Source organism: Numida meleagris, chromosome 5 (genome assembly GCF_002078875.1).
Source record: "Numida meleagris isolate 19003 breed g44 Domestic line chromosome 5, NumMel1.0, whole genome shotgun sequence".
Classification (NCBI taxonomy): Eukaryota; Metazoa; Chordata; class Aves; order Galliformes; family Numididae; genus Numida; species Numida meleagris.
Window position 1 is genome coordinate 66,709,369 of NC_034413.1, and position 21,146 is coordinate 66,730,514.

Consider the following 21,146-nt stretch of genomic DNA (forward strand, 5'->3'; position numbering starts at 1 on the left):
TTTACTAATTGTGTTAGCAGCTACAGATGACAATACTGTGTGCTCAGCTGAACACTGATTTGGAAGGACTCGTCATTATCTGACCACTAAGACATATGTCTGCATGTTTTGCTCTTCAGAAGACTGAAGCGTAAGGAAGACAGGCTCATTCATTGAAGACCTAGCATCACAAACTCAGAGTGCTTCATATAGCCCAGAATCATCAGCTAGATGAGAACTGCTACTGTTCATCAAGGTGAGCTCATACACCTATTAACTAATAAAGAGTATAAAAGAAAAACAACACAGTGCAGTTTCCTGAAAGAACAGCCATAACAGTGACGCACTCTAAGACATACCCTTCCTGCAAGCAACCTTAATCTGGAATAATTAATAACCTGAAGCATTCTCCAATTCCTCCTTCTAACACGACATTAAGCAGCAAATGAATGGATTGAAGATCAGATCTTAGTGAGCTGAGAGTTTCCTAAAATTAAACTATACAGTTAAAATGAAGTCAGAAAAATATTTATGCAGATGGTCACAAACAAGAAATATCAAAGTAGTTTAATATAATAAAAGGTATATTTTATGTGTTAGTTAAGATACAGATAATAATATCTGTGAAATAAACGTTTTTTAAAAATTCTCCAGAGATAAGAGTGTCATCTCATTTTTTCTTAGTGGCTTAATAAAGATTATTTATCTGTTTATGTCTGCTTACATTTCATGTATAAATACTAATTTGCTTGAAATTTGGAAATCTCTGGTAAATGCACATACATATTTAAGAAATAGTTTTTTTTTTCATCTAAATTTAAATTTCAAGGGCCAGTCTCAGTAAGATTTGTGGTTTGCATCTGCATACTTTGTTTGCAGACTCTGCTATATATAGAAAAGAAAGAAATTAGCAAGTAATATTCAAATAAAGAGTCAGACAAGAAAATGAAACAAGAACAGCAACAATAGCAAATAGGGATGTAATAAAATCATGACCCAAATTGAAACTTAAAGGTTATTTAGAATAAGGAATAGAACTATGTTAAAAAAAAAAAAAAGCAAGAGCCCTATAACCAATAATTATGGAGTCACTTGAATATAGCTGAATGTGTGATACAACATGTTTATTTACTTACAGTATTATTTAGCAAAGGTATTTGAAAACTTACTAGAAATACAGCATTCCACGATGCAATAATACAATAAATGCATGGTTTTTACTTTTAGAGTTTTATAACAAACTGCTTAACTAAAGATATCCATGATGAAACAATTTGCCTCACAAAGTATGAAAGCCAAATACAGCACTAAATCTGAATCCCTGAGCAAGTAATGTGATGAAAATCCAGTGACTAGTTCTTTTTTCAACTGATACACATGTCAGTATTGGAGTGTTTCAGAACTGCAGAATGGATTATCAAGATTTACGTAGTATGTACTAGTTAAGACAGAAATGCAACTTTGTAAGATGATCAGTTTCCAAAATCTCTGAACTACACAGTCTTGATGTTAATACAAACTTTCGTCTGCTTTCAACACAACTCAAACTGAGAAAACACCTGCGTATTTCCAAGTCAGAGTCTGAAAAACACATTTAACTCTACAGACTGAATTTTTTTTTTCAGGAAAACTAAACAAAACAAATTTTTGGACTATCCAACTCTCATGAGCCTTATCCTTGTCTTTCTGAATAAATGAATTCACTTATTAGATCTCTCACCTAGATCCACAAATACTCAAAATTAGCATTGCTAATTTTCACATGCATTAAAAGTACAGTTTCTTGGTTTGAAACAAAAGGCTATTCATGTTCTTCAGCAGCGCTTTCTTGTTTTTAGTATGGAAACATCTTATGCTAATGATAACAATTAATCAGGTAGTTCACATATGTTTGGATATTTAGAGTATGATATTAGAAATGTAATGCTCATTTTATCTATAAAACTGTGTATCTGTTTTTTCCTCAGACATAAAACAACCTCTTTTCATTTTTATCCTGAATGACGACCATATAAAAATCATATAATCGTAGAATGGCCTGAGTTGAAAAGGACCACAATGATCATCTAGTTTCAACACCCCTGCTGTGCGCAGGGTCACCAGCCACTAGACCAGACTGCCCAGAGCCACGTCCAGCCTGGCCTTGAATGCCTCCAGGGATGGGGCATCCACAACCTCCTTGGGCAACCTGCTCCAGTCCATCACCACCCTCTGAGTGAAAAACATCCTCTTAATATCCAACCTAAACTTCCCCATCTTAGTTTAAAACCATTCCCTCTTGTCCTATCCTATCACTATCACAATGAGCCGAGATGTCTACTAATAATTATGTCACTGATACTTGCAAACTTCATTTTCCCTTTACATGCGTATATATACAGACTTTACATACTACCTACTTTATGACTTTGCACAGTTTCAGACTGGCAATAAGAAGGGAGAAACAAATCTCTATGGTCTCGTTATTACGTAAAAGGAACCTTCAATCTGGAACATAACCTACTTCAAGTAACTGAGATCTCAAAGGTGTTAAATTAATCCAATACTACAGAGATAATATTGTCTCGCAGTTCTGCGGTGAAGTAAAAAAACTTATGTCTCAATCCTGTCTTGCAAGGCTTACAGGAATGTTTAATTGCATGAAGAGTTCATCTTACGCCACTGAGACTATATGTCCATGAAGAAAAACGTCACAAAACCTACATGGATTTGCACATGAAACCTTTGACCACACCAATATACTTACAGGAAAAAAAAAAAAAAAAAAAAGGAGTACTTACCTCTCTACTATGTATTTGGTTCAGTGGCTTTACTGCTACTCATAACAAATGCAATGACAGAAACCATAAGGACTGCAATTTAGGACCTTGTGACCTGTGATCACGAGGTGTTCAGTGCAATAGATTGCACACAGCCTTACTTATTCGTATTGTCCAAATATTACTATATGAGGATATGCTATATGCTTCACCTCAAAATTAGTGGCTTTATGACTTTTTTTTCCCTCCAAATAAATAGACTACTGTTTTGATAGCTGCATAGATGTTAACACCAAATCAACCATACAGCAGTTGTCAGACATTTTCTATAAAATTATTTTAATTTAGGGTCTAAAATACATCTCAAATTTGCTCTAATGTCGAATTTATTTCACTCATGTTTTGTTTCTGCTAGTTTAATGTATTCAGTTATGAAAAATCATAAATTCTTTAAAATTTAAACACTTTACTGATAGGCCATTAATACAGCAGAGACAATTGACATAACTCCTTTAACTCCCTTTAAAAAATGAAATCACAAAAGGAAAGGCAAATGAATGAAAGCAAACAAAAAATACCTAGTATGCATTAAGAGAGGATATAATTTTCCAGAAAGTGCCACAACTTATCATCAATTATATCAATTCTCAGATATTAAAAATGAGGTTTAGTCATTTTTACAAAATATACACTTTAATTTCTGCTCTTTTCTATACATGAAAAATTAATATTGAAGTTATCTTCATCATTACGTATTCTGGATTCTATTGAGGAAAGTTCCACAGTAAAGAATCCTCTCACAAATTAATTAATTGATTAAACCCTTGCTCTCTAAACTTTTACATATGAACTAAAGATGGAAAGACACAGCAGGTTCCATTTCACCTTCAGTCTACATAACTCATAACTGCTATAATGCTACAAGTTAACAATAGTATACTTGTCTCATTACAGTAGATTTCAATTCAACTAGAATTGGTCAAAATATCTTAAATGGTGAATCAGAAAAATATATTAGTCAGTCTTTTCCATGCCTTTGTGCATGCTGTTATTGCTGTGACATACTATGACAAAGCATTCCAAGATAATGTTTATATTAAATAAATGTTTAATAAGAAAGAAACAGGAAAAAAAAGGTATTTACCAACAGGATCTTTTTGATTCTGAAAGAGAATTTTGCTGTTGCTGCCATCCATGTTAGCCATGTTAATTGTATTTCCATCAGTCCAATAGAGCTTACTGAAAAGGAAAATAAACATACTGAAAATGTTGCTTTGGGTACACAGCAATTTCAGTGCACCAGCAGAGAAAACATGTTAATAAACTAAGAATTATGCAAAATATACAAATAATGAGTATAGGATTTAATTAAAACCAAACTCAGATGGAGAAACAATATTTAGTTGAGTAATTATCAGCAAAATCTTTTAAATGAATAAATCTAGTTCCAGTTTGAAAGAAAACAGAATGGGTAAAAGCAAAATTTGAATGAAGAAGAAATCTCTGGATGAGGTTAAATGGTAGATTATTTTTTTAAAATCAAAAATATCTTACCCTTTTACTGGGTGAACTGCAAGACACTGGGGTTTATCAATTCCATGGATGATTGAAGTTTTTAAGGAACCATCTAAACGTGCCACGTTAATTTGTGTTTCATCAAATTCTGAGCTAATCCAGTATAAGTTACGTGATATCCAATCCACTGCAAGACCTCTGATACTATGAATATCTGCAAAAATTGACAGCAATGCTATTGATATTTTTCAAGAGTACTCTGTCTTTGAGAAAAAGAAACTAGTTCTTCTACTGTATGTTTTAAACCAAATTTGTGCAATATTCTAAGAAGAAGCATTTGTAAAATGATTGCCAACAATGAAAAATCATTTTTCCTCTTCAGCTTGATACAACTGAAATAACATGGAAATAGTTTTAGATTCAAGAAATCTTTCTTAAATTCTCCTAAAAAAATTATCATAAATGCTATTGTCCAAAAATCATTATCAGACAGATGCTGTTTTTTGTGATGCATTTTTCTACTTAAGCATTCATTACTCATTACTAAAGAGAGTATTTTTTAAAAGATGGCAATGTAGAATGTGTTAGCCTCAACTAGAAAGTTTAAAGATCACTCTTCAGAAATATAAACATTACTTGTGATATAAGAAGAAGCTTAATACTTCTTTAAGTCAGACTTAATGTACGGAACATTAAGAGACTTCCTAAAACAAAGCTATTACGAAGTTTAAAAGCCTACTCCTTTATTACCACGACGGCTCAGCGCAGAATGTGTTTACAGTTCCATAGCACAGAAGTAGATAGGTAGCTACAGTAATGCAGAAGCTTTTTTTGTATTTCTGAAGCTGTTATCTAATGTTGCTTTGATGATGTTAACTTACTTCCTCCATAGGATTTGAACGAGAAGGAAATGAAGCAACAAAAAGCTTAGGCCTCAAATACATCTGAAGCTTCACCAAAGCTGCAAGAAATCTACTTGTATTCACAGATTAAGGCATAAAGTGTAGTAAATCAAGAGCCACTAGAGAAAATTACTGTTGTTATTGAAGATATGATACTGAATATGAACTTCAAAACCAGGAAAAATGATGAAAAAGAATTTCTGAAATAATGTATTTTCAGGTCTGCATTGCCCAACACGGACAGTTCTATCCAGAATCTATCACAAATAATTTCTATTAAATGTGCAGCAGCTTTCATAGGAGATCAGCGACTAACAAGAATAGGCTCTGTAGCATTTAGAAAAAGCATGGTTACTAGAAGGAGCCAATCTGTGACAGTAGGTAGTATTAGCAGACCATGAGTAAACTACGGTTAATTAGATAGCTTCACAAGTCACTTTGCATATAATAGCCTTCCCTAACAAGATATTGATTCAAAATGATATCTGCCTTAAAAGTTGGGTATAAAATCACTGCTTAACACTTAGATAGCAAAATGCTGCTCTGCCTTGGCACAGTGCTTCACATTGTCCACCATCTTGAGGAAGAAGGCCAAGGGTGATTCCATTACAGTTAATAGTTTGTACACTATTTCTTCATTAACTTAATTTGGTTACGGTGACTGACAGAATTACTGCTGTTGCCAAACTAACATGGATGTTGTTACAGACCAGTCACATATACTTAAGTGGCTACTGTAAATTAGGAATCTCACAACTTTGACCCATTTGAAACTAATCCCCAACATTTTTATTTTTGGGTTGGAAGAACTGAAAAACAAGGATTCCATATTCTTAAGAAGATTAAAGTATGACTTTAGCATCTTTGTGACAGTGGCATGAGACTTCATCCAACAGGAATCCCACAGGTACACTCTTATAAAGCTTCTTATGTTCTTAGGAGAAGTATAAAAACATGACTGTTAGCAAATGAGATCATTTATGCATAGTAAGTAGTCTTTATAATGTCAGAATGTGGTAATTTTTTAAGTTTTACCTACAGTAAATTACACCTTTAAGAAATATGATTAAAATTACTCCACAGCAGAAGATAACATCAATTAAAAAAGATGAAATTATGAAATAATGCTAGATATTAGTTAAAAAAGAATATAATAATAATGTTAACAGAAATGAGTCAGATTCATTAAGCTTCATTATGTTTCTTGACAGCTTTTTCCCAGAATTTCACTATATATTTTACACAGTAAAACAATGATGTAATTCTAATCTCATTTAAAAAACAACTGTTATACTCCAATATAAATAAAATTTTAATAAATTTTTAAATAAAATTAAATTACAAATCTATAAAATGAACTAGAATCCTAAAAAAAAAAAAACCTTTCTCCTATTGTTTACATGAATTATCCAATGTCAGCAAAAAGAAAACCTAACAAGAACATGAACACATATACTTCAGCAAATTTAGAACAGACAAACATTTACCCGTTATTCTATTTAATTCAACATTATGTTGTTTACCTCTTGATATAATAGTTTCTAAACCAGTGCCATTAATGAAGGCACGTTTGATGGTCTGTGTTTTCACGTCAGTCCAATACAACCGCTCCTCAACAGCATCAAAATCTATGACTGTCACATCATCAATGTCAGGAACAGTGAAGGCAGTAATGAAGTTGAAGTAGGGGTTGTCTATGTCCACTCCTCTTATTTCTGAACGCCTTGCATAAAGAAGAAATTTCTTCCTTTCTGTTAGAAGACAGGAAAAAATCACCTCATCCTCTTTACATCATTGCTAACAAGAGTAAAAGTCATTCATTTGCAAATATGTAAATAAAATTTGTATGAATGATTAAACATCTTCAGGAAACCTGCACTTAGTGTTACTTGAGAAATAAATTATGTTACAGAGCATAGAAATAACGGGAAAAATATATTAATTCTGGATAGTGGATAAGATGCTTCTATGCCACTAAATCAATACAGTCTAGCAAAGGTCTACATAAAAAGTTAAATATTTTTTTAAAACTTCTTATCCTAATAAAAAAATAAATTTCATTTGAATATCATAACAGATGCTAACAGAATATCATCACAGATATTTGGTATTTCCCAGGGGAGCAGACTATCACTGTAACAGAAAGTTTTGAAAATAAAACTCAGTAAAAAAAAAAATAAATCACAATGTATGTGTAGGCAGGAAAAGGCAAGGAGACAGGACAAAGAGAACTCAACTGCTAAAATTTAGACATCCACTAATTAAAAAAACATTAAAGACATTAAAAGCAAAACAGAACATTACTTTTCATCTCAGAAGTCCTAATTATTGAAGCAAATGTCTGTGTATGAACTCTAACGGTAACTTTATTACCACAATATTCTTGAAACAATAAAATATTTTGTATTGGGGTTTCCTAAACATTATTAATCAGCACTGATTAAAGTAATTCTTTACAGTCTTAACAGATAACGGACACAATTTCTTGACGTTTCTAGGGATTGAAAATAAAATGTTTATTTTTTTTAATATATATATAAAACTCTGCTTCAAGGCTACATGTCTAGTGTTTCCTCTTCGTTTTACGTAGGTCACTCCAAAAGTAATGCCTCTTATTTATTACCACGGAAACTACAACAGATACAGCGAGCACAAAAACACCATTTGATAGAGCAAATTCTCAGCTACAAAGCACTATTTTTCAAAACAGTTGCCACCATTAGCTGATTTGCGCAGATGAGTTGGTCAAGGTGCTCTTCATTTAGTGGTGTGATAGCTATGCATGACCATCCAGAATATGGCTTGTCTTTCATATTGCTGTTGCCACTGCTGAAACGCACCACCCACCCCTCACTGTGCCCACATCCACTCTTTGGTCTCCATAAACATTCAGCAAGGATCGATGAATGACAATGGGTGTCATGTTTTCCGTATAGAAGAATTCAGTGACACACCTTTGCTCCATATGCACTTCTATGTCAGACACCATTCTGTCAGACTGCCCCTCTGCTGCCATCTGTGGCACAGCAACAAAATGTAATGGAATACTGGTGAGAAGGTTCAGCCTTTACCACCATACCACCAGTATCTGCCTCTGATGCCATGGGCCAACATCATAAAATAGGAGGCATTACTTCTGGAGCAGCTCTTTTTTTTTTCATAATCCTTGTAAGAGATACTCAGAAAATTTTAGAACAAATAGAGATTAAAGCTATTAAGTATATTCTTGCTGTTCAAGTTACTTGACTCATCATTGTCTGACGATGAATCTTACACTATAAATCTTTCTGTTAAATTCTGCTAACATATCACACACACAAACAATAGAAAAATTGGCCATGGTAACAAACACAAAAGCTTCACACACCATATATGACCATAAGTTGTCGCTTCTCAAGCAGTAGTTGTCCCTTTTAAATCTATCATTGAAATGCTCTGTCAGAATTGTTTCTAAGGCTATTTTAATTTGCCATGTTCAAAGACTTAAGACAATTGTCAGGCGTTGGAACTTACCATAACATGTTTTCTTGTCTAAAGAAAGTTTCATCAGATGTGGACATGCACATGCAGCACTTCTGTTGTGATTGATCAGACACATGTGAGAACACGGACCTCTGCCCTCATTAGCAGCACATGGATTTGAAGCTAAAATTGTATAATGAAATACACAAAATATAAAAAAAGCCTTTGGAACTAGTAATCTTTCTTGCAGCACCACATTTCTTCTCATTATATTACGAGTAACATCGTACTTATCCTAATTTGCTTCTCTTGATTTCACTGGAAACAAATGACAACATTCTGTAAGAAATTTTAACTCATTAACAGTTCGAGAACTTCTTAATAAGATTTTTGCTATCACAACTCTAAGAAACCCTTTATTCACCTATATCTGAAGGAAAACAGTGAAGATAAACATTTATGAAGAAATGCAATCAGATATCAAGATGTACATCCCATTTTACAATGCTAAAAACTGCTCGTAACTACATAAGGTCTAATTCTTACGACTGACCCCTCCTTCAAATTTCTCATTGAAATGTACAGATATTTGACATTTAAAAAGCTAACTGCTCAAAATGTGATTCCTGTAATATTTATGGAATTTGATGACCTTATTGGATCTCTTCCTCTTTACAGACCAAGGAGGGGAAAAGCCTTTAGTTTTTTTTTCTTTAACGTTCCTTGTTAAGTACAGTCAAGAGGTAAATAAAACTACAACTGTACTTAGTGAGCTAGTAGTTGCTACTAACATTACAGAAAGCTGTATTAGAATCTTTTGCTAACTTAACAATAATCACTAGTGGTGTGATTTTTTGTGACATTAAAAATTGATTGTGAAAAGTCCTACTTTAACTACCATGCTATTAACCTTGTCTCATTAACTAGTGTAAGGTATGTCTTCTGTCAGATCTGTGTAAGCTACATTGCTTAGAAAGTTAGAATATTCTGTTTGAAGAATCACTAAGACTACTGCGCATGTACTCTAATCTCTTTTCCTCAGCAAATATTGAAATCTGGACAGATTTTTTTTTTTTTTTAATGTCACCACAAAAATTATCACTGTAACTTCATGAAGCCAGTCGATTTTTTTTTTTCAGTGAGAAATTAATTTTGTAGTCTATTTCTACCATTAAAATGTAAGCAATTGTACAGTTTGAATAAGGAAGCACAGAATAAAAAAAAATGTTGGTATAATTAAGATATAAGCAACACATTTCATTTTGCGAAGTGTCAAGCCAGGTCTGTGAAGCGAATTTCAGCAAATTCAATGCTCCCCCTTGATTTGACCAACTTAACTGCTTTAGTGAAAAATCTAATATGAAAACACAATTTGAAAACAGTATGCAAAATTATTTTTACTTTGTTCAAAGAAAAAGCTTTCCTAAGAGTAGCTTTATTTCAAGCAACTTTGTACTGTTCTCCTCTAAACAGAATGTGCTGAAATTGCTTTTAAGAGCATAAAGTGAGCTGAGGACAGTGCTACAAAGCCTCGAAACTATCCCTGTAATCTTCATTCATTATTGCACATATACAGTTCCAGAGCACTCCTATAGAGACATTCCAAACATGAACAGAAAATCACAGTGATTTTTCCATTTCCTAAAAAGAAGAGAAATTAGCAGCGATGAAAAGGGAAGTGAGAAGAACTGACTCATGAAGACAAATTTCTAATTAACAAAATCAATTAGTTTGGAATATATTTCTTCAATGCTGCACTAGCCTGCAATATATAGTAATTAGCTAACTAGAGAAATTTGATGCTTGAATTTCTCTGGGAAATAGTAGCTCACACTCAAGCACTAAAATCTGATGGCAAACTAACACTAGCCTGACTAAACCATTTACCTCTCTCATCTAGGCATGCTCCCTTAAATTGATCTATGTCTCCTGCATTCTTTAATTACTTACTTGTCTGACCAGAACTACAAGAGGAATGAAATTCTCAAAGCCTCGGATTAATGGGTTACTGCAATTCTATCCAGCATTTTTCATCATCTATCAAAGAATCGTGGTTTTCTACACTTTTCTAGTAAGTTCCTTTCAATTACTGGCAGCTCTCTCCCAGTCTTTGCCATTGCTCCTGCTGTTCCAAGGCTTAGTGAAAAAAAGTCATCACATATCCTCTCTGTCATCACTTCTGAATCTCTGAGAAGTCAGCTGGGACAATAGACTTGAAAGTATTTAGACTTGGTAATGAGTTAATAGCTCCTCTGACTGCCAATGAACTCTAAATTCCCTTTTATCTTTATGTCATAACCATATTTGATTTTGTCTTTTCCAAAAATTGTAATATAAAAATGTTTATTTATCATCATCATCATCATTTCTCTTGTAACTATGGCAATAATGCTGAAAAATTGGGGCTGTGAGGTTGGGTGGGCAGGAGGGAACTCATAAGTTACAACTTCATAGGAAAGGTGAGAAATGTAAACCTAGGAAAAATAAATTGAAATTATGAAGGTTCCATGAGCCCTTCAGGATGAGACTTAATGGTTAATGGACTGTTCATATGAGTAAATCATCTGTCTCAGGGAATAACTGATCAAAAATAAAACAGGATTTAGGGTTTTGACAACAATGTGAAGGATCTCATAAAAACGTGTTGTAAGAGATCTCAGGAGATCACTCAGTGATCACTGTGTGCTTCAGCCTCCTGCACTTTCCTAACACTGTTGCTGTCAGAGTTTAGCCACACACTTATTCTAGTTCAACTGCCTTTACACAGAAATAATTTCAATAGAATCTCCATCTCTTTGTATGCAAGGATATACGTGGATATTATAATCCCCATTTTATTCTCAACCAAAGTTGCTCTTTAAGCATGGAATTCAAGTAGAACATCATACAGGAGAAAAATTAAAGGGAATACTAGTTCTTGATCATCAAATCATTTAGGCTGGAAAAGACCTTCTAGTCCAACCATCCAAGATCACTAAGTCCAGCCATTAACTGAAAGGCAGAATTGTGGTTAAAGTGATCTAACAATCTGTGTACTATTTGTCCTCATCAAAATTTATGTCTTTTATACAGCATGGACTAGAAAACTTGTGGAAAAATACAGGGCTATAAAGCAGACACGTTTGTGCCCACTCGTGTACAGGACTGGAAGAGTAAACTACCATAATCTAAAACTGACGTATATCAGCACAGGTATGTATTCCTTTCATATTCATACTGAGTAACTGCTAAGTCCATTCTTTACTTTTTAATAAAACGTAATTCTCTTGAAGGCAAACAGGTATGCTATTGGCTCGACTATCAGAATTTCCTCTCTTTCATTTCCTTGTGCTAGCTCTAATCATTCCTTCTAATTCTATTGCAAATAACTGTATAACCATTCCTTACTTCCCTTCTCCACGCCATCTAGGATTTCACAGACTTCCATCACACAGAAGCCTATCTATAAGCTGTATTTCAAGAAGCAGCATTTTACCTGTCTTCACACAAAAATCTTTCCCACACCCTTGATCAGCCTGTCAAGCATTCTCAGAATCTTTCATATGATCTGCTTAAAGTATTTAAGATGTGGGAGTGCTATGGATTTATAGAGCATCACAATGCACTATCTGTGGTTCTTTACTCCCTTGCTAATCCTCTCTACCAATCTATTCTCCTTTTGATCACTGCAATGCACAGAACTGGCATTTTCATCCAACTGGACAGCCTTTTGCATTATTTAACTGATTTACACTCCTGATTGCTTGTCAATCTACTTCTCTTACAGTACGGCGCGCAGTTATATCTCACTCTTTATCATACGTCTTCTTGACTGCTGTCTAAAACATTATTTAAACAAAACATTTATTTTTCTTGACCAGTAACCCTTAAATAGCTCCAGACATTATATTACCAGTTGACAAATGAAAGATTACCCTAACAGCCTCTGAATATGCATTCACTGTGGACCAACTTATCCTCTATATTAGCCTCTCATTGAACACTTCCCTCCTTGGCATTAGATTTCAGCTCAAATTTTTTTTTTTTTACCCTTCTACTTTAAAGATACATGACTAAATTCTTCCTACACTTTCAAACATATGCATTTTACTTATATCAAAATGACACTTTTAAATTGCTGACATTCTACTCCCTATCTTATTTTAAACCAGTTATAGATCTATCACTCTCTTCACAGTCAATACCTTCTGTAATGTTGCTTTTCATAGGTCCAGAGATCCTTCCGCCATACTCGGTCAAGTTAAAATCCTTCTAATACCTGACTGTATCCAATTATTTCAGCATTAATCTTTAGAATTTGCAAGCTAAAACTGATCAGAAAATGCATTAGTTCTAAAGTGTATATTTCTATTGCCTGTATTAATAATTTTATCTTCAGATTTAATCACTCAAAAGAATTAGTCAGTAAACTACAGAATATGTTCATACCACTTATACATTTGCCATGAAACAAAATAAACAACAAGAAATATTAGTAGCTCTAAGTTGGCTTAGTTCTTCGTGATGCTCTACTGTATAAAGCATGATAGATTTATGGCAGCTCTGAAGCTCTTGTTAACAGATCTCTCCGCTTCTCCTTCCTCTCACCCACACCCAGCTCAGCCAACCAAAAGACTGGGTTTTGTTTAAAGCTAAATGAAATCAGGCTGTTCACATTTACAAGTAAAAAATTTCTCATTTCCCTTTCAAACACAAATCTGCGAAAAAGCTGACAGCTACAGGGGAGTACACAGTTTGAGATGAAAGAGTACCACAAAAAAAAAAAAAACAAAAAAACCCCATAAAAAGAGAAAACTGAAGATAATGCTTCTAACACCAGGACCACAGAGTACATGGAGTGCCTGACTTTCAACAAGCATACTGATATACTAAGCAGATAAGAAACGCACATGTAAAAGAATAGGAAATGGTGTAATAACAGGACAGAAACTAAAAGGAGAAACCAAAGGAGGCAGTACTTTTAGACAGTAGGTGCTATGTATTACAAAAAACTTCACTAAAATTAGAAATTTACTGTTAAAATAAGTAACATAAAAGGGAGGGATTCTCTCCATTTGGGAATTCTAAACTGTGTGCTTTCATGTACTGTACATTGCTACGAATTCAAAAAAGTAATTAAGATATAATCCAATAGCATTATGATTTTTCTCTAGCTCTAATAAAATTTCACTTAACACATAGTAGATTTGTAGGAAGGAATTGCTTCCATTAAAAGATTGTCATTTAAATCAAACTCAGAATGCCAATCATAAATTGGAATATGGTTTTCTATATCATAAAAAAAAAAGCTGCACCTACACAACTTGATATTTTAATTTCTTGACACTGGCAAATTACAGTTTAAAACTTTTCTACAGCTTATACTTCTGCTTAGGCCAAGATATCTGTGCCTATGGAATGCTGAATATCATCACCCTAGGCAGCTGCAGTCTCTCTCTAAAGACAGATAATCTCCTAAGAAGTTGCCTGGCCCCGGTCCAAACAGAAAATAGTTTTTTTTTTTGTTTGTTTTGTTTTTTAAACAGAAAGAAAAGGCTAACAGGATCCATGAAAACACTGAATACAGTATACAGGTCCTCAGACACCAAAGTGGAGAAAGTGACTAATTTTATAAACTAGCAAAAAAACCCCATTACTTTAAAGTGATACACAGAGGTGAATATTTCTTGCACATGCATTTGAAGATACTGAGCCAAAAATGGGAGATAAACTGATACAAATATTAAATTAGTTTCTATTGCCATCAAATTTCTGCAACGGGTACTGAAATTCATCCAGAGACCACAGAACATTCTGTGACTACCTGGTGTTCCTTCTCTAGTGGTATTTTTACTTTCCTATATTTACAAAGAAATTAAGTCACTATCCTTTCCAATATTCAAATAGTATATTTACTACTAAAAGTTGCATACACAGTTTACTTCACAGAAGAATTCATCTTCTTTTAGAAGCACAAGACAGCTAACACTCATGTTTGCTTTTGTCAGACTAACTTCTTCAGTTTAAAACAATGTTAAGTTGGAAGCTTTTTAAATATATATTGTTCTGTACTTCCATCTCTATCAGATCAAGAACAAGATTCTAAGCGGGCAATATTCACAGACACCGATCTCACACTGTTTCTAGTTTGAATAAAAATTCTATGACCACCCAAGTAACGCCCATACTGAATATGACATTTAATTAAAAATAAACAGTTAAAGGCAAATCCATATGCAGATATTATAATATATATACTAAAAAAAAACAAAACACATTTCCCCCTCCCACATGAAAATGATTAATTCTTCTATAAAATGTCACCTTGTGGTTGACGACTTGGGTGATATATCTGAAGATCAAATGGCTGAGCACTTGTTTTTTGTATAACGCTGACGTTCTGGCCAGTCCATTTATTGGCTTTTGCAAGTGTATTGGTCCGCCAATCTGTCCAATATACTTCGCTCCCATACAAAGAAACAGCAAAGGGGTGAGAAAGATATTCGTGACCCCGTATAATCTCTATCATGCCGGTTCCATCATATAATGCAGAATAAATAGCATCTGATCTACAAGATAAACCCAAATTTCAGATTACATGAAAATAAAAAAATAAAATTAAAGAAAAAAATACAGAGCCATTACGACATTGGTGCAAAATGTGTTAAGACCTTACCCTTACACCGGTAAGGCCAAACAATCATCAAGAGAGCAATCATCAACTTCAGATTTGATTTAGTTCACGTTATTAATTTCCTAACCAGGAAGTTGTTTTGCTTGCACAATGTTTTTAGAAGTCAAATTTAATTTCATGATGTGAAAACGCAGCAGAAAAGTTTCCATTCAGATGAACTTAAGGAAAAAAAAACATTGAATAGCTTGGGTCTTCTGCGTATTAGTGTCAGGGAGCACTAACAGCCAAATGCTTTTTAAATCACAGGAAGCCAGGGGCCATGCATGATACAGCTGGCAGGGCAGTGGACTCACTATCCAGAGTCACATCTCACTGTCCCTGGGCAAGGCAAACACAACAAGACCCAGTGGTGGCAATCTGGTTCAACCAAGAGTCCAGATCATCAGAAAAATTTCTGGTGATGAGACAGGTGAGGAAGTCAGCTTGTGGGTTAAGGTCTGGACAAACAGGGTCCGCTGTCAGGCAGTGCTGTGGCTGGGCTGAAGTGGGCTCATGGGCACAAGCAGGATGCGCAGAGGTAGGTTCATGGGAAGTCTGGTCATGGCCATTAGGATCTGCTGATGCACTCAGTGCCCTGACAGTAAGTCATTTAAAGAACCCTGCTGTCTCAGGAACCAAGATAGAATTTCTCATAGAAACATTCATATTTTAACCAAATGTATTCATCCACTATGTATCAAATGTACTCCCATACAGTCATATATTGACACACTCTCATAGTCAACAGCTATGCATCAAAGGCAAAGAACTGAAACACAAAGAAATTATTTACAATAATAGCGGCATGAAAGAAATGTACATAATGTGCATTCGCACACACTCTTTCTGTACATAATGTACATAGCTACATTACACTTAAAATGTAGTTCACATTTCTGTATGTAAGAATAAGGATTTATAAATAACCAAGAATACTGTTATCACTTTACCTGGCATCTGTCCATACTATTCTTTTTTCAAAGTGATCCACTGTAAGGCCATTAGGCCATGCTCCAGTATCCATATCTTTATATATGATCTTTCTTTCTGCTCCGCTCATAGAAGCAGATTCAATGCGAGGAAAATTTGCATCCCAGTCTGTCCAAAATAGAATTCTAGTGAGAGGAAAATAAAACAGATATAAGAACGTATTCAAGCAGGTGAAAGAATTTTAAATGGCTTAACAAAAAAATAGTTGGAAAGAAGGTACAATGATTCGTTTTAAATGAAATGAATACGACCTTCCGTTTAGTGCTTGTGAACAGTAGTATATGCTATATGTGGCATGAGAGCATAAAACGGGCCAGTTACCACCATCCATGCTAAAAAAATTAGAAGAAAAAAAATCACAGCAAGAGAAGTATTTTGCAAACAAATAGTACCCCCTGATTTACCTTTTCTTAATGCACAATGTTACAGTGTACACTGTAACAGGTGGTATTTCGCTCATAATAGGCTTTCAAAAACTACAAATGAGTTAGATACTGTAACTCCCAGAAAAATGGTAAATCAAACAATTTTGCATTTAAACCTCTCTATTTGAATTATTTTTCAACATGAAAAAAATAATCCTTTTGTAATTACCCATATCTGGGATCCAAAGCAATAGCCCTTGGATGTTCCATAGCTCCTGCTATTAATGTTGTTCTCAAAGTACCATCCAGCTTTGCAACTTCTATTTGGTCCAGATTGCTGTCTATCCAGTATATGTTTCCTGCAATCCAGTCTACAGTAAGACCTTCAGGTGTGGCCAGACCATGCTGTACTACCACTTCAATGGCACTTACACCTTAAAAAGAGAGAGAGAGTGTCTTAAACAACTAATATAGAGTCTTATATAGTGTACATGGATATACAAGTGTATCATATGCTCTTGGAGTGAATTCTTGATTAATCTGATGGATGAAAACAATCTTCAATTCCACATGACATTTTGTCTTGGGAAATGTGATAGACTATTGTAAATAACCGTGCTTCTTGCACTACATAAACTTCATTCTATAGAAATAGAACAATTTAATCCTTTGATGATATACTAAGTAAAGCCCAGGAAATTTCAATGAAGACCAGATCTCACATGGAGTCCCACTGTTGACATACCCATGCCCTATTACCAAGCACCAGTTTTGCAGTATCTGTGAAGGACGTACTCATGCTCTGTTCTCCATTGAACAGACATACTAGACAAAATTCATGCAGATCTATTTTCATTTTTTCTCAATCAAACAAAAAGAAAAAAAAAGATTTTGTTCTCGTTGGATCAGGAAGACATGATCAGGGCTGGCCCTTTGTACTTACCATTTTCTTCCATTTATAGACTACTGAAAAATGAAACTTTTATAACAGAGCATTTCTAGCAGTAAACCAAGTACAGTCTAGGCATGCATCCTTTCAGAGGCAGAATATCATCATAGATTCTGTTTATGTGAATGCTACCTCAGTAATAATTTAGGACATCCGATGTCCTGTAACTGTAGCTGTTTTCACTCTTAAGAAATTAAAGATTAAATTCATACCTCCAGTATCAGAAAGCTTGCCTCTGTAAATTTTGTCCTCTACCACATCTGTCCAGTACAGTAAACTCTGACTGAAATGAAAATCAAGTGCTATTGTATTTCTTAAACCAGGAACTAAAAGGCTGTAGTCACGTTTGTGAAGATCAATTTTTCTGATCTCGTGTCGAATAGAAAAAATTATGAAAGCCTCAAATGGATCTGGAAGCAGAAGATTATACATTTCAAAAGACTAATAAAGAAGAGATTGTTACATAATGCTATAAATGACAAGTGAAATAAGAACAACAGAGGATTAAAACAATTCACTTCCTTACAGAGCGCCTTTCAAATATATATTTTAGTCCCATAAACATCTCACTTCTCTACTATATAGAACATTATCTTTGATCAGTATGAGAGATACCAAACATTACAACTGGGAATATCACACTCAACTGCTGAAACATGTTTAATAGCTACACCAAAAATCGTTCCTTACCTAGATCTTTAAGTCTCAAGCTATAAAATAAAAAAACTAGTTTCTCAAAAGCCTCAGAAAAAAATGATTTAATTGTACATCATTCCAAAAGAAAATTAATTGAAAAAAATGTACTAAAATACATATGTATAAATTTTTCCTTTTAAAATTGGAGTGCTTAAAATATGTCACTGCAAACTCCTAAGCAAAGAAATGAACATTTCATATGCTTATTGATACATCGCCACCACCAAACACAATTGCCACTGAAGTTCTTCCTTTGCTATTCAAATAATGCTAAATTTGTGCCCATAAGCTTATATCATTATACATATAAACACTCTCTGCATAGGTTAGCCATAATATAAAATTGTTTCATATTATAATTGTTACACAGTTTAGATGAGGTGAAGACTTCAAGCAAACAGCTGTGTTAATAAAACGAGAAAAAGATTGAAAAGATTAGATCTTCCTTTGTCTTTTTCTCCTTTTTCCTTTTAATTTTAATATTGCAAGGTATTTGGAAATTCTAACAGAATGGAATTTAAAACCAGCTCAAACCAATCGAGAAAACAACCAGATCATTCCTTTTTCCAAGAATGTATCTAGTAGTATAAAAATACATATACATAGCTGAGGTCTTACAGCTTAGAAATTCTTGAAAGTCACTTTTTAAATGAAACCTGTACTGCGTGTTTTGGAGTTGTCTAACTTTTATTACACCAAGTTCTGAAAGGTGAAACATAAAAATGAAATTTAAATATCATTCAAGATTTTTTTTTTTCCCTTCCTATTATCATGTGAAAAAGTTCAAGTGCAATGTATCAGCAAAACTTATTTTGAATGGTGTTCCAACAGAAACTAGGAAGAAGCGTATGGAAATATATAATTTATATTGACTTTCTATTTGAATAACGGAGCTCTGTAACATACTTTTAGCTCAATCAATACAATTTTAAAAAGGAATGAAACATTGTTTGAGAAGTCTGTAATGTAACAATACACATGCCAGAACAATGAAAATCAAACTGGTTGAAAACTTGAAATATGGAAGAAAAACACTATAGCACTTAAGCCCCTCAAGTATGGAAGAGAACCTAAGCAGAACTAAAGAAAAACAGGGGAAAGAAAGAGAAAGACATTGCAAGAGACATTGATAGAGAACCTAAAGTACTGCTCAAAATACATCTACTTACTTATTGTTCTATAATTTATTTAGTTTAGTTTCGATGGATACTTAGTGAAATGGTTTTTAGAGTATCTTGAAAAAGTGCAGTACTGCACACCAAATTTAGATGTTACTGCAGCAGACTGCAGAAGTGTATATGTTCTTCTATATATGCATGTAGACACAGTCTATATAAACTGTGTAGCAAAAAAAAATTAGCTAAGGGCAAAGTAATAAGTTTGCTCTGAATGTTTTTTTCCTCTTGGAAGAAGGATTACTGGTTCCTGCTCTCACATAATGCATATCTTCTCCCAGTTCAAGGGATTTCAAAACAAATGCAGCTATTCTAAGAATTACTTTATACCAACTGGTATTGCTCATGGCATTTGGCATTACTGGGGACAGTTTACCTCCAGAAGTTCTATTTCAACTCTAGTTGTAGTAGAGAAAATTATAAGCCTTTATTTAACGTTCACAGAAAATCTTATGCACAGGGATGTTAAGTGCAATGGACATTTTGAGGCTCACAAATCCACAAATGAGACCAAAATTGGGATCCCCTGACTAGTTTACTAAAATGCCATTCATACAGTCAACAACTAATGTATCAGAGTTTCTATCCTTTGGAGTACTCACCATGAAATAAACTAAATGAAATAAACTAAAATTATTATTGACTGTAAAAGCGTATGTCTTATTTGATACGGAATTATTTTTTGCTGCTTTGATGGCATTAGGATATAATCTTTACAGTTTATAAAGAACAGTATCACTTTTCTTTATACTATCTGACATCTCCAGTCTCAGATCATATATTTAACCTTAAATTGTCTGACAAAATCGGTAAAAATCAATTTGTAACTTTAGATTCTCACCAACAGCCAGTAAATATTAAGCAGAAATATCTCATGGGCCTAAGAAAAGCTGAACAGCCTTAGTCTCAATTTTCTTACTTTTCTTACTTTTTTACAGAGAGTATATTTCATTTGTATTGTTTTTTTTTTCCTCCCTTAGGTTTCAAATATTGGTAATTCCTGCTTGGTTTAATTTAAAGTTTGTTACAAGCCTTCCTCTGTAACATTACTAACATTGTTTTATAATGCTTTTAATCCTTTCCTTCCTATAACTCAGTAAGAATGTGTTTTCTGAATATTCAGAAATGACAGTGATAAAGTAAATGTGACTGATCAAGGGTCAAAAGCATTAAAGCAGTGTAATAAAACACGAACATTAACAGAGAATAATAAAATTTCAGATGTACTGGCCACAGTAACATGCCAGTGATGTGTGATCTGCGAATCCACTATCAGCATAGCTCAATGACAGCTGAGCAAAATATACATCTAATTTCATACTGTAGTAGTAATTATTTACATACTATAACAACAATTATTGTGACACAAAGACTTGATTTGGATGTCATTCTGTAAATGACGTTCCCAGTGGAATATAAGCAAGTTCTTAAAATATTTTAAAAAAATCTCTACTGCAAGACATTCAATTTTTGAGCATTTGCTAAAATCTCTTTAATACAACATTCAGGAAACAAAACTAAATTTTTATTGTTCATTGTTTTGGAAAAGAGAAACATTATTTTTACTACATGCAATATGGACTTCCTTACAATGGTTTTATAGTTCTATAATGTTGTACAAATTACAATTACAATACAAGCAAGGTCAAAGCAGAATTAGAATTTGCCATATTTTCTGAAATATGGACAGTTAAGCTGACTG

The 21,146-nt window shown here is 33.8% G+C and overlaps 1 protein-coding gene across 4 annotated transcripts in view; it reads right to left on the bottom strand.

The window, feature by feature from the left end:
- The window catches only part of LRP1B (LDL receptor related protein 1B), a 603,435-nt gene that overhangs the window by 159,126 nt on the left and 423,163 nt on the right, over positions 1-21,146 (bottom strand). For all 4 annotated transcript variants that reach the window (XM_021398823.1, XM_021398822.1, XM_021398824.1 and 1 more), the window contains exons 24-31: positions 17,786-17,983; positions 16,854-17,058; positions 16,220-16,384; positions 14,921-15,165; positions 8,669-8,800; positions 6,679-6,906; positions 4,293-4,467; positions 3,883-3,977 (exon numbers count right to left, since the gene is read on the bottom strand). In XM_021398823.1, coding sequence (XP_021254498.1) covers positions 3,883-3,977; positions 4,293-4,467; positions 6,679-6,906; positions 8,669-8,800; positions 14,921-15,165; positions 16,220-16,384; positions 16,854-17,058; positions 17,786-17,983 — 1,443 coding nt within the window. The remainder of the gene's footprint in view (positions 1-3,882; positions 3,978-4,292; positions 4,468-6,678; positions 6,907-8,668; positions 8,801-14,920; positions 15,166-16,219; positions 16,385-16,853; positions 17,059-17,785; positions 17,984-21,146) is intronic.